General features: G+C 36.7%; 1 protein-coding gene across 8 annotated transcripts in view; it reads right to left on the bottom strand.

Annotated features, from left to right (window-relative positions):
* Positions 1-12,845, bottom strand: part of LMO7 (LIM domain 7) — a 196,371-nt gene that overhangs the window by 16,626 nt on the left and 166,900 nt on the right. For 5 of the 8 annotated variants that reach the window (XM_036832020.1, XM_036832025.1, XM_036832021.1 and 2 more), the window contains 6 exons: positions 7,400-7,514; positions 6,184-6,345; positions 5,215-5,402; positions 3,885-3,945; positions 2,107-2,163; positions 231-256 (listed from right to left, as the gene is read on the bottom strand). In XM_036832020.1, coding sequence (XP_036687915.1) covers positions 231-256; positions 2,107-2,163; positions 3,885-3,945; positions 5,215-5,402; positions 6,184-6,345; positions 7,400-7,514 — 609 coding nt within the window. The remainder of the gene's footprint in view (positions 1-230; positions 257-2,106; positions 2,164-3,884; positions 3,946-5,214; positions 5,403-6,183; positions 6,346-7,399; positions 7,515-12,845) is intronic. The other 3 variants (XM_036832027.1, XM_036832022.1, XM_036832026.1) reach the window with 2 other exon arrangements.

The raw sequence follows: 12,845 nt of genomic DNA, 5'->3' as shown, positions 1-12,845 counted from the left end.
ATATATATATATATATATAACTGAATCACTTTGTTGTACACCAGAAACTAACACAACATTGTAAATCAACTATACTTCAATTAAAAAAAAAAAATAGGTCTCTTTATCTTGGAAAGATACTCCTGGATAAACTCTCATGCAGCTTAAAATAACGGTAAGTGATGCTGTGTGCTAATTCAGTTCCACCCAGGCCTCCTTGTTTATTCCAAAACCAAATGAATACTACTTACATCAGGCACCACAGAATCGGAACTTCCTATATTGCAGCACGTGGGCAAGGAAAGAAAAAGAAAACTATAAATCTTCATTTCTATTAAATAATTCCTTTCAGGAAGTTGTATCACTAACTGTCTCTATGCGAGTATACTAAGTGACATCAGTTTTTTCAAACAACAGTACATTTCTCTCTTTAGCTCCACCTGTTTGTTACTCATCTTCCAAATTCAAAGTCAATAAAAAGAAGAGAAACAGTGGATGCCAAAGTTTCATCTTATCTCTAGGTGCTAGAGCTGAGATACTGGTGTACTTATTTCTAAGGGTTCAGGGTTCTTTTATTAACAGAGTGGATAGTATTCTCATAACTTGGCCTAATAGAAGAAAAATTGAATTTCAAATATTACAACATCTAACAAACCCAATTTTTTAACTTGCTGCTATTCAATTACATTGTGACAGGTGTAAGTCACATTTTTTAGGTCTTATTGCTAAGGAGCTACTTTTCTGAAATAAGCCACCAACAAACATATTCAAGAAACATTTCCCTTTCCACTCCTATTACTTGAAACACAAAATATTCAGACTTCATGTGTAAACTTATGGGCAGAATGTTATTCTTTTTATTCTTAGGGGGCCTACATAATTGTGTGTGCCTGTATGTAGTACAATGATTATAAACATGTAAGCAAATTTCATAAAATACACTACCATACTGTATTTTTAAATTTTCCTGAAACCTCAGCTGTCAAATAAATTATTCACTACACAATCATATTTTTAAGAAAACTGCTTTGAGATTTAAGAAAATATTCTTCCCTAAAATAGTCTGTTGAAGAAAAGTGCGTGAAAATGGAGAGAGAAAAGGAATTGCTTTATTTTAGCCACTTTGAGCTAGGAGTATCACACAGTTTCAATTAAATTACCATAGAAAAACAAGAGTTGAACAAAAGATATCAAAAACACAAAGGACACTGAAACAAATGGACCCTTGTACATGCAGAGCTGGTAAGCTACTTCTATTTATGGTCAAAAAGAGATCTTAATTCACCAAAAGAGACTACGAATAGATTAACACAAAATACACAAATCCAGTAAGTACCATGTTATAAGGCAAGTTTGTAAATATTTTTGATAATCTTAAAAGTAAGAAATAATAACATTTTAGACACCAACAGCACACTCCCTACTGACTGTGCCATTGCATCTCAAATGTTGGATATTACTTTTAAGCTCTTGACTGCAAAGCAGAGTTCAAACTGCATTCATGAGACAGAGCATTAGACAAACGTGAAAGGGGAGGAAATGCCACACGCACAGCACATTGTAACGCAGCACTGCCCGACTACACCAACACAGAGAATCTCAAAATGTACTTGTTTCCAGATGTGACCAAATTTACAGAGCGGTCCTATTAGCACTCCAAAGCCATCATCCCAATAGCAATCAACAACTCTGTTCTTTATTCAGAGCATTTTCCAAAACCCAAAATTTGACTCTAAAAAGTTGGCCAATTGTATGTTGGTGTAATCTAATATTATGCAATTTGTAGGAAGCAGTAAGGCATAAATGAAATTCCTCATTTCTTACTGTCACCCAGTGGCAAGTAGTGTGTGTTTAAACAGCATCTCAATTTTTTAAATTAAAAAAAACCCCCAAAACTTCAGAGGTATACAAAGGACACACAAAGACCCATTACCACAGAGGTAGACCCATGAACTGTAAGAAAAGCCTGATGACCCTGGGGAAAGAATGGAAATGGGTTATGTTGCTTGGTCATAATGACGGCCAAATAGAAGAGGCTCAGTGCCCAGCACCACAGACTATCAGGAAAAGAGTGGAGAGTGGGAACAATTCCATGAAAGTACATGAATTGTTAGCTTGGCAGTTTACCTTGTTCAAAAAATTGTGATCGCCTTTTTAAGTTTTTCAAAGAAATAGGTTCAGAGGCTAGTTGAAAAATACAAACAAAAAAAAACAAAACAAAACATCAATACCATGTCATTCATTTTAATCTCTCACCACTGGAAAACTAAATGATACTTGATACATCTTTCCATTCTGTAGCAATATTATTTTTAAAATGATAAAACTGATAGCCATAGAAGATAGGGATTATTTCAATGCACAAAGACACGCATAGTTTTAGTAGTCTATACTACATTCAAATTAGTAAAAGGAACTAATATTTTAATTAATAAATTTTAGTAGGTAGCATCACAGTTTCATAGAAGCTGAAGTACCATCTTCCGTGCTAGATCACACCCCTCTAGGGAAATGGAAATTAAAATGTTTTTGCTTAGGTTAATCAATTCAAAATCTTTTCTACTACAGGAAGAATTGTTTATAACTAAGCTTTTTCATAGTACTAGTGAGTAAAAAAGGAACTAAAAAATAATGGGGAGGAGGACAAGAAAATAAATATCCAGAGAACAATTCTAAAAAAAACCCAAATGCTAAAATTAAAATAGTCTTCTAACTAGACTATTTTGCCCTAGTTTCCAAGATCTTATAGCCCCTAACTTTACATAAAGCAAGTAGAGTTCAATCAGATAAAAAAGAAAAAGAAAATATTCTGACTTCTACAGATCTGTCACAAGATTATGGCAAATGATTATTATACTTCAGTTTATTCATAAAATGTAAATGTAATTATTATTTGACACTAGTTGATACTTACTTATCTAAACAAAACCCTCAACTGACAGGGCCTGTGTATCACCCCACAGTCACTAACAAGTGCTCTGCTGAGCCACTGACAGAACGGGATCCGCACATCTTAGATTAAAATATCATGAAGAAAAAAGCAGTCATGTTCACTTTTAAAAACTCCTTTGACAAAGAATGCAATATCAAACAGTTAAAATATAGTCACTTATAATTATCAGAAATTAAATACATAAATAATAAATAAAGGAATGGAAATTTATAAACTTGGTTTGATTTTGACATAAGGTATTATGAACTGACAAATGCAGATTCAAAACCACCAAACCACTGAGAAAACCTAGACCTGTGCCTGGCAGTCTAGTTTCATGCTGAGAGAAGCTTCGTCTTCTCTGGGTTTCTTTCCCTGCCTGTGTGGACCAGATCTTTCTTATTTATTTTGTATGCCTAAGCCATAGCACACAGCATGTGGTAGCTCAATTATTTGTAGATAGACAGCAGAAGGAAGGGAGTGATGACCCCATAATACAAAATTTCCCTAGATGCTATGTCTGCTTTCTCATTACAGATGGGTACTTCTGCTAACAACTGTTATTGCCACTGGCATTTCCTTATTACTAGCCGCTTCCAGGCTTGTCCCTTTCACAACATAAAAGGGAGAAAGGAAACCTCGTATTTAACTAAGATTCCCTTTGCCAGCACACCATAGCGAGAAGGCTGATGGCCTCGGGAAAACCAGTCTTTCTTATTTGGATTAGACGCGCAGGCACTCAAAGCTCCTGGACAGACTGCCAAAGCTTTGTTTGCAGTTCCCGGACTATTCAACACTGGAAATGAACGCCCTCCCACCTGGCTGCAACCGGATCTGTGTGCTAACCTCTGAGTTTCAACTTGCAGTGGATCAGTTTGGCTTTCACTCACAGATACTAATTTTTACAGTAGCAGAACTTGAGTGCAATGGCTTCTCCTATATTATAAATGTAAGCTATAATGGCAATGTTTACCTTTTGATTCAAAAGTATTGCTTTCATCACGAATTCCATTAATTTCCTTTGATTCAGTATTCTAGAAAGGATAAAAATGCCAGTTAACAACATTCTCTCCAATTGGACTTCAGGCTTAAAGAATGCATTTCTCATGAGTGAAAATATCTTCTAATGAGATGAGTTTTTCACAGTATTGATATATTCTTTACAGCCTTTTACGTATAATAGAAACATAATTTTTTCATTGTTCTTCAAAATTTGTGGAAGAATTAATGACCAACTGTAAGCATGAATAGCTTTAAGTTCAATCAGTCATTAATTTTCCAAGAAACATGATGGGCCAAATAATCATTGGTCCATTCGGTTTATATTTATGAGTAAGCAACACAGTCATATAGGATTCTCTAACAATTAAGCTTTTCTTATACAAGGTAGCAGGATCTCCTTATTACATGAAAGTGAGCATCTTGGGATAACAGCAATTATATCTAGGGAGTCAATATAAACACATTTATTTGCAAATTTAAATTTAACTATTACTTTGATAATTAGAAATTTTCTACATTATAATTATTTTAAATCAATTAATGTAACTGTGTATCTCCTAACCACATATGTAAGTCTACCCATCAAATTCACCCACACAGGAACTAAAACTGCTTCATGAGGTTTTAAAACTGCACACAATTACTCTATTTATTTTACCAGTAAAGACTAAGGAAAGCATAGTAAAGTTATAGTGTATAATTTTACGTAATTAACTACTTCACATTCACAAAGATCTGAGAGAGGGGTATAATGATGAAAGATTGGTAAAAAACACCTGCAGGGACTTCCCTGGTGGTCCAGTGGTTAAGAATCCACCTTCTAGTGCAGAGGATGTGGGTTCGATCCCCGGTCGGGGTACTAAGATCCCACATGCCACGGGGCAACTGAGCTCGCCCACCACAACTACAGAGCCTACGTGTCGCAACGAAGAGCCCACCCGCTGCAACTAAGACCTGACACAGCCATAAATAAATAAATAAATAAATAAATAAATAAATAAATAAATAAATAAATAAATAAATAAATGTTTTAAAAAAAATACCTTGCAAAACATCACTACGGGATCTTTTGATTTTTTTCATTATATAACTCACTATTACTCTAAATTATTAATGAGTAATGCCTTATGATTTTCAAAAATATATTTTATTCTCATTACTATAAATTACCTTACTCAATTATCTATGTTTTTAAAACAGCATCAAAATTGTTCAAAGAAAGTAGATTCTTCCCCCCCACAAACACACTTCCTATAGTTGCTTTGCTCTACCCAAATACTCCCACTTCTCAAAATACTTACAGAATTCTGAAGGCTTTCTGAGAAATCAGCTGTTATTGATAGATTTGAAGATTTGTCTGAGCTGTAAATTCCAGAAGTTGCATCAATCCACTTTGTTTCAGGTGAACCTATAATTTTGGTAGCCATACTGGTGAGATTGAGGGTTTTATGCCGTGTAAATGGCAGGGAAGGCTGGTCTTTGCCCCAGTCTGATTGGCACACGAAGATCAAGAAATGAGTACACGTAAATGTTGAAGTTGAAAGAACAAAGTTACTGAATGTACATATACAAAATACACACACAGAAGACAAACAAGTCAGATAGTGTGTGAAAGAAGTGAAGAGTTTAGGCCTTTTACCAACAGATCAACTTCCAAAAACAGAGGGTTAGAGCATGTTAATAGTGAAAAGACTGGCAAATTTGCTGAATCTTTCTGTAAACCAGGACTGGGTATTATATTTTGATATCATAAGTTGGTAGGTCTGGGAAGGCTTAACGCCCTTCCCCATCTAACCTCAACAATTAAGCAACACAATAATGAAATGTACATCGCAAGTTCTTCGAGAATGAACAACTGGGATATTGACCTACTGTGCTCTCTCTTATATCAGCTACAGTCATGGTGCTATAGAGGAAGTGAAACCATGGTGTAATTCTTAATATTCAACATCATCATATGACTCCCAAATGCAGATATAATTACAAGAGCCTTCAGCTGATATGTGCATTCAAAGCCAGTCCAGCATATAAATCAGCCAATAAATAACGCAGAATTCAGTAAATTTGCTAGCGAAAAGCTTTCAGACAGAACATCCAAAGAAGCATCATTCAAGACTTGTCTCGACATAACCACAAAACATCTTTAAGCCAAAAAATAAAAAAGTGAAACGAAGAGAGAAGACAATGTTATTGAAGCAAGCTGTTATAACCACTTGCCAAAGACCAGTTCCCAATTTAGAAAGCCAAACACAGTGGTATAACCAACTCACCAGACTTTCCATAGCGCCTGATATCCATTACTAGGTTTCCAGTTTCCTGAGCATTAGCCATGGTTTCCTCCCACTCTTTTGTGTCCTTATATGAAAACTTAGTGTTGTTGATAGCAATAATTTCATCATCTACCTGTAGCTGTGAAAATTCTGCTGGGCTACCTAAATAAAGCAAAATAAATTAAACTACCAATAAAAAATAAAAACATGTTCTACTAGTCACTGCTTACTTAAATGAAGAGAAAAAATGACTTCTTAATCTCACCTAATCATTTCTCATATTTTTCCAGGTGCAGAGGAGTCACAAAATTTCTTAAAGTTATCAAATATTTGAGTAGCTACAACATCACAAAGCAACCAAAGGCATTTTTTAATCCTATAGAATGTATCTTCCTTAACGTTTAAAGAGAAATGATAAACCCATCTGTTCAATAAAATTTCTTTATTAAACTCCTAAGAAGAAAATTTTAAATTATTTTTAAATTAAAAATGTGAAATATATATTCCGCTTTAGCTGAGCTTCCAAAGCCAAATGCACTCTAGAATGGAAAAAAAAAACAGGGCCGCTTAAAATGGCTTAAAATTACTACTTACCGTTATCTAATTAAAGCAGCCTTGAAATTTCAAAGAAATAACCAGAGTTCACATGCATTTTTATATAGCTAAAATATGTAAATGAGGAACTCCTCATAAATACAATAGCTTTCATTTTAATTTTAGGTCTTGTAATATTTTGCTAAGAGCTTCTGGGCTTGATTTGGTGGAGGAGGGGCAGTGCTTTTGTAAAAGTCCCAAAGCATCCTCAGGAGTCCTTGGGCAATAGATACATTAGGACGCTCAGAAAATATTGATGATATAGCACCTATGGTTCCATCACAAACACAAACGATCAGGGAAAGTTCTTTCTGGATCTTCAATTTAGCACTGTTAGTATTTCCAAATATTAAGCCTAAAATTTTGATAAATGAAGTCTGTAAAAGTCACAAAATTACGACTCTTCAAAACTAAAATTAACGAGGCAAGATCAAACAATATGTAATTTGTAACTCCAACTATCAGTCTCTGGGAAGAGGATGCGCCTCTTCGCTTTACTGCTGCATTTTCCACATGTGTTTTCTCCTCCTCTATCAGATAAACTAATTTCTGTGGGGGCTTTTTGAACAGCACAGGACAACAAAGGAGAAGAAACTTCAGTAGAGCTCAATCTATGGTTTACCTGCTTCGACTGATGCTACGAAGATCCTGGAAAAATCCCATTTTACTGTAAATCCAAAGTCAAGGCTGCTCCCAGGCGTCTGGTTTATGCTGATTCTCATATCACTGAACTGATCCTGAAAACAAGCATGAAACGGTGGGATCAAGTGTCCCTGGCACCCACACGGAGGAAAGTCTATCCGTGAAAGAAGGGAGGCTGCACGCAAGGTACACTTGAGTTATTTCATGATAAACCGGAAGCTTCATTCTTCTCCCCTTTGGGTTTGGTAAAACCTTCATTTACACAAATATCTCTGAGTTTATTATTTTGCTGCTAAAATCAGGGAAATCTTCATATCCATAGATATTTTTCTTCACGTGCATACTATAAATCAGTTGATTTATATTGATAAAGCTTAGGCTTTTGCCCACCATACAGTTGGGTCTAAGTTAGAGACCATTTGTTATTACCCAGGAATGAAGCTGAGTGAGAAGATGTGGTGTGTGTGTGTGTGTGTGTGTGTGTGTGTGTGTGTGTATATACTGCCATCTGTGACAATATGGATGAACCTTGAGCACATTATGCTAAGTGAGGTAAGTCAGACAGAGGAAGACAAGTACGTATGATAGCACTTATACGTGTAGTCTAAAAGCCAAACTCATAAAACAGGGAGTAAAGTGGTGGTTACCAGGGGATGGGGGTGAGGGGACAGGACAGATGTTGTTTAAGGGTACAAACTTGCAGCGAATAGTAAATGAGCCCTAGAGATCTAATACACAGTACTGTGAATATAAACAATATCTTAGTATAATGAAATTCGCTAAGACACTAGAACTTCCAACCACTACAAAGAAAGGATAATTATGTAATGTGAGAGATGTTAATTATCACTACAACAGCAATCACATGACAATATATGAGTGTATCAAATTAACATGCTGTACCTTTAAAATTTACACATTATATCTCAAATACATTGCAATAAAATGGCATCTTTGAAAATGCAAAAAAGATTTAAATCATTTATTTTTAAAATGCCACAATACTTAAACTACCTCCAACATTCAATATATTTAGCCAAATAATTTTGAGGGGTTCATAGACACAAAATTCAGCTACCAGAATCACTCATCTAGGACTGGTACCACCCCCGAATGGGTATCTGAAAGTTTGGCAAGGCATTTTTGCTTGTCCTATTGCTGCATGAAGATCGAGCGGTAAAGGCAGAGCTGTTACATATGCTGCAAAATGCAGAACTGGGTCATGCCCGAGGAACCACCAGTAGGATGCCAAGAGGGCCCCACTGAGACACCACGAGCTCCAGGCCACAACCTCCTTGAAGTAACAACAGCCCGCAGGCCCCAGAACTTGGACAACAGGCAGACCTCTATTTTCACCTCCATCCCTACAGTCCACAGCCACAAATTCTCAGTTTCACGGACTTTCTTAGGCCATTTTCCAAAACAAATATTTTAAGTTTTACAGTATACTAGGTCTGTGAAAAATTTAATTAACTTCCATAATTTACATGTTTTGTTTTGGGTAAACAGCAGACATGAACTTTAGCATGTGTTTCCCAGACTAGTGTTTCCAGTTCTTTGATTCATAATTATCAAGAACTTAGACTTAACTGTTTAAAAAGAAAAATTCTTCCTAAAGCCGCTTTATTTTCCTCTATTTTAACTGAGCATTTAAATCCAGACCTAGGACCAACAGGGCAATTCATAAATTTTTCTACCTTTAGAACAAGTTTGAAATCCAAGTGACTATATTCTAAGAAACACTGTGATATTATATAAGAATTAGAAGGAAGACAAGGAAGGCATTGAATAAAGGATCAAGAACTTACTGTATTGTATGGATATGAGCAATAAGTGTTGTAACAATACACACTTACTCATTTGTTCAACATACATTTATTGTGCATCCATTCTGCATAAAACACTTGGGAAATAAAGATGAATTAGGCATGGTCCTTGCTCTCAAGAAATACTGACTCTTCAAAGTGGGTATGGAATTTTTTAAGAAAAAAATTGTAGCTAATGATATAGAAACGTTTTCATCAGACATCATGTAAAGCAGTTGAAATATGGGAACCCAGACGTAGACAGTGAGAACAGTCATTAATGATCAGCCTGATGGATACCAATCTCCAGAGTATATCAAAACTCTGCTATGAATAGAAAACATTACTGGTTAGTTCTACTCCTTAACCAAAACCGCCATGCACTTAAATTAGAGATGACTCAATGAAAATAAACAGTCATCTTCACCACTTTTACCCCACTCTGCTCCCCCCGCCCAATTCTGACCTAAAGCCAATTAGAGTGCAGAATCTATTACCATATAAGGGCACAGAGACAAATGATGGGTTAGAAACTCCAAGACACTAATTGAGGTTTTTTTATCTTGAAGAATAAGAGACAGGATGGAGTTTTAATAAATAGTTTCAAACTACAATAAAGAATACTTTGTGGGAGAGAGCAAGTGAACATTACCCTTTTCCACCAAACACAGGATAAAAGAGAATGAGCTTCAGCTCTAGATGGTAGAGTGTCACAACTGTATTAGACCAGAAGAACTGTCCTCCAAAGGACTGCTCTTACCTTGGAGATAAATCTCTACTTGAACATAATAAAAAGGCAGATAACCACCTCTCTGAAAGAGTTACTAGAGAAGGTCAGCCTTACTATGGCTACAGCCTGGCAGCCTGTTACGTGGGTCCTGGGAGTGCACACAGGCAAAGGAGAGAGAACCATGTGAGCAATTACAGGACTATTTCTGTCAATAGCCAGGTGGCCTCAGGCATGTCACTGAGTCTGCCAGGGAATTTTCTCTCACAGTGACATTAATTTTAAAGCTTTCTGTTTTCAAAATCCTATGTTCCAATGCAGACCATCTCCCTCCCACACCACAGAAAGGATTAAAGTAGGTGGCGGCAGTTCAGGGAAAGGGCCCCAGAGGCCCCTCTTGCATGGCCTCCCCCCCATGACAGTCTCCCTGGCATCTCTGTGGAATCCTGTGTTCTTGAATTAAATTATCCTTGAGACTTTCTGCAGGTGAATATATCTATAATTATAGTCAAGCATAAACTATTCAACAATGATTAGGATTTCTACTTCCTTATTTTTCCTGCAAGATATATGCCATGTGAGTATTCTACAAAGGGTCCACACTTCAGAAGATGACACTGTGGGAATTTCCTTTTGAACTGGATGGAATCAGGAATATAAATTATTGGGAGAAATCTAGATTCTTGATGACTGATAAAGAACTATCCCAAGTGGTTACAGTTGCCTATTCTGGGAAAGATAAAATACAGTTACCAACATATCAGCATCTAAAATAAAAATAACTTCCCTCAATTTAGGTACAATTTAAACAGAAATATACACTTAAATCTGAGATTTTTAAACAATGACACGGTGATCTGGCATAGCAATGATAAGATTTATTTTTATGAGATCTGATGAATTAAGATTCTCGTATCAACACAGATGGGAATCAATGAACAACAGGGTCAATCAGATGGCTATTCTCCTCAAACTTTTTCAATTAGATAAACATGTTTCCTTAAAGAAAGCCTACTTAAGTTGATAAAAACCAAATAACACTGAAAGTAGATTCAGGCTGTAAAATCATAAATAACAGAGGAAATATATAACCTTTGATTTTTGTTACATGGTTCTTTAGTTTCTTTTTTCAGGGTCTTAGTGGAATGAGAACATAGTGAGTAGCCCTCAACTCACGGTGCAGCTCTGGCACTGGAGCTACTCTCCTTCACCGAAGATGCGTCTATACCTACTTTTTTCCCCTCTCCGTTATCCGTTCCAAAGAAGCAGGTGGTGTTTCCAGCTCTACCACTTGACTCAACCCATTCCACAGCTTAGCTCTTACCTACCAAATCCATTTTCGGCCCTCATCCCATCAGGCACTATGAACTATTCTTGCTTACGGGAAACGGTCTTCCAAGTCACCCATTATTCCACTTTCTCCTGCCTTTTTTCCTCTATCCCTCTGGCCACCTCTCAGTTTCATTAGTGTGTTCCTCTTTATTCTATTTTCTTTTTGTTGCTCTTCTTCTCCCCTAGTCAGTCTCCCACCTTCCTGACCACATGTTTTCCTGAGTAAACCTCATGCAACTACTATCGTCAACTACTATCTAAGCCCAACATACTCAGAATTAAATTCATTATCTTCCTCCCCAAACCTGCTCTTCCACCTCTTGTTTTTCACATATTGGTTAATCACATCACTGTCTAACCAGATACCCAAGCTAGAAACATCAGGTTCTTTCTGGGCCTCTTCCTCCTTCCTTCCCCTAAGTGCTCCCCACACCACCTCTACACAATGGTCTCCCAAGCTCCACCACACACATGCACTTAATAAAGTGTTAGCAAGTCCACAAGCCATAAATCCATCTGGAACCATCCCATCCTTCCATTCTCCTTCAGGCTCTCATCTTAACTCAGGTCATGGTTTCCCCTCTAAATTGCCGTGGATCACCTCCTAATTGGCTCTCTTGCCTCCAGCCCTTCTTTCCCCCCATCTTGCTCACATCTGCCAGAACTTTAGTTACAGAAAATACCAATTATTATATCATACCCTGTTTTAAAATTGCTGGTAGCTCCTTATTGCCTGCTGGGTAGAGTCTGAAGTCTGCACCTCAGAATTAGATTCAGTTCGGGTAAGTTTTGATAAATATCTACCTTTCCTCAAAATAATTTTAAGAATGATTTTCTCTTTATCAACCAGAAGATATTTCAGTCCATATTGGCTCTAAAATTCTAGAGACATGGCAAAGTTAAATTAAGTCAACATTTGGTGTTTTAAGGCAGTTCTCAAATTTAAGCATGTCACATTTCAAAAAAAATTAGGGTCAGAGAAGTTGCAAATGTGGCCTAAGCATTTAACTAGCCTGAGGTTTGTTACATAACTTTCAACTCTCAAGTATTTCACTGGTGAAAGTGAAGATAATACCACCTACTTTGCTAGGCTATTGAGAGGATTAAATGAAACATTTAAAAGATGCCAAGCCACATGGTTGATGCCCAGTAATTACCTTCTTTTTCCCATGGAAACAATGTTATACATGGTAATATATGCTGGTTAGGCAGTTTCCAGACCAACTAAAGAAAATCCTATTTAACTCTCACGCATGTCGCTCTAAAGCTAATAGAACTCGGTCAGCATTCAATGTATAATTACAGATCCAGGCACCGCACTAACAGTGAGCACAACAGGCTTGCTTCCTACCCTTAGACAGAGTGGGGGTCTAGTGAAGGTGACAAGCAGGTAAAATGCACAGGAGGAAGATGTGATAAGGTAAACCCTGGGTACTCTTAAAAGAGGTACTCTCGTAGGCTTGGGCATTAGGAAGTGTAGAAAGCTTCCTTCCTTCCACATGTATCATCCTATTTCTGAGTTCTAATTTAAAAATTTGGGGCAAAGGTCCTGAAATGTGGAT

The sequence above is a fragment of the Balaenoptera musculus genome, chromosome 18 (assembly GCF_009873245.2).
Source record: "Balaenoptera musculus isolate JJ_BM4_2016_0621 chromosome 18, mBalMus1.pri.v3, whole genome shotgun sequence".
Taxonomy (NCBI): Eukaryota; Metazoa; Chordata; class Mammalia; order Artiodactyla; family Balaenopteridae; genus Balaenoptera; species Balaenoptera musculus.
Note: the sequence above shows the minus strand (reverse complement) of the source record. Positions and strands in the feature narration are given on the sequence as shown.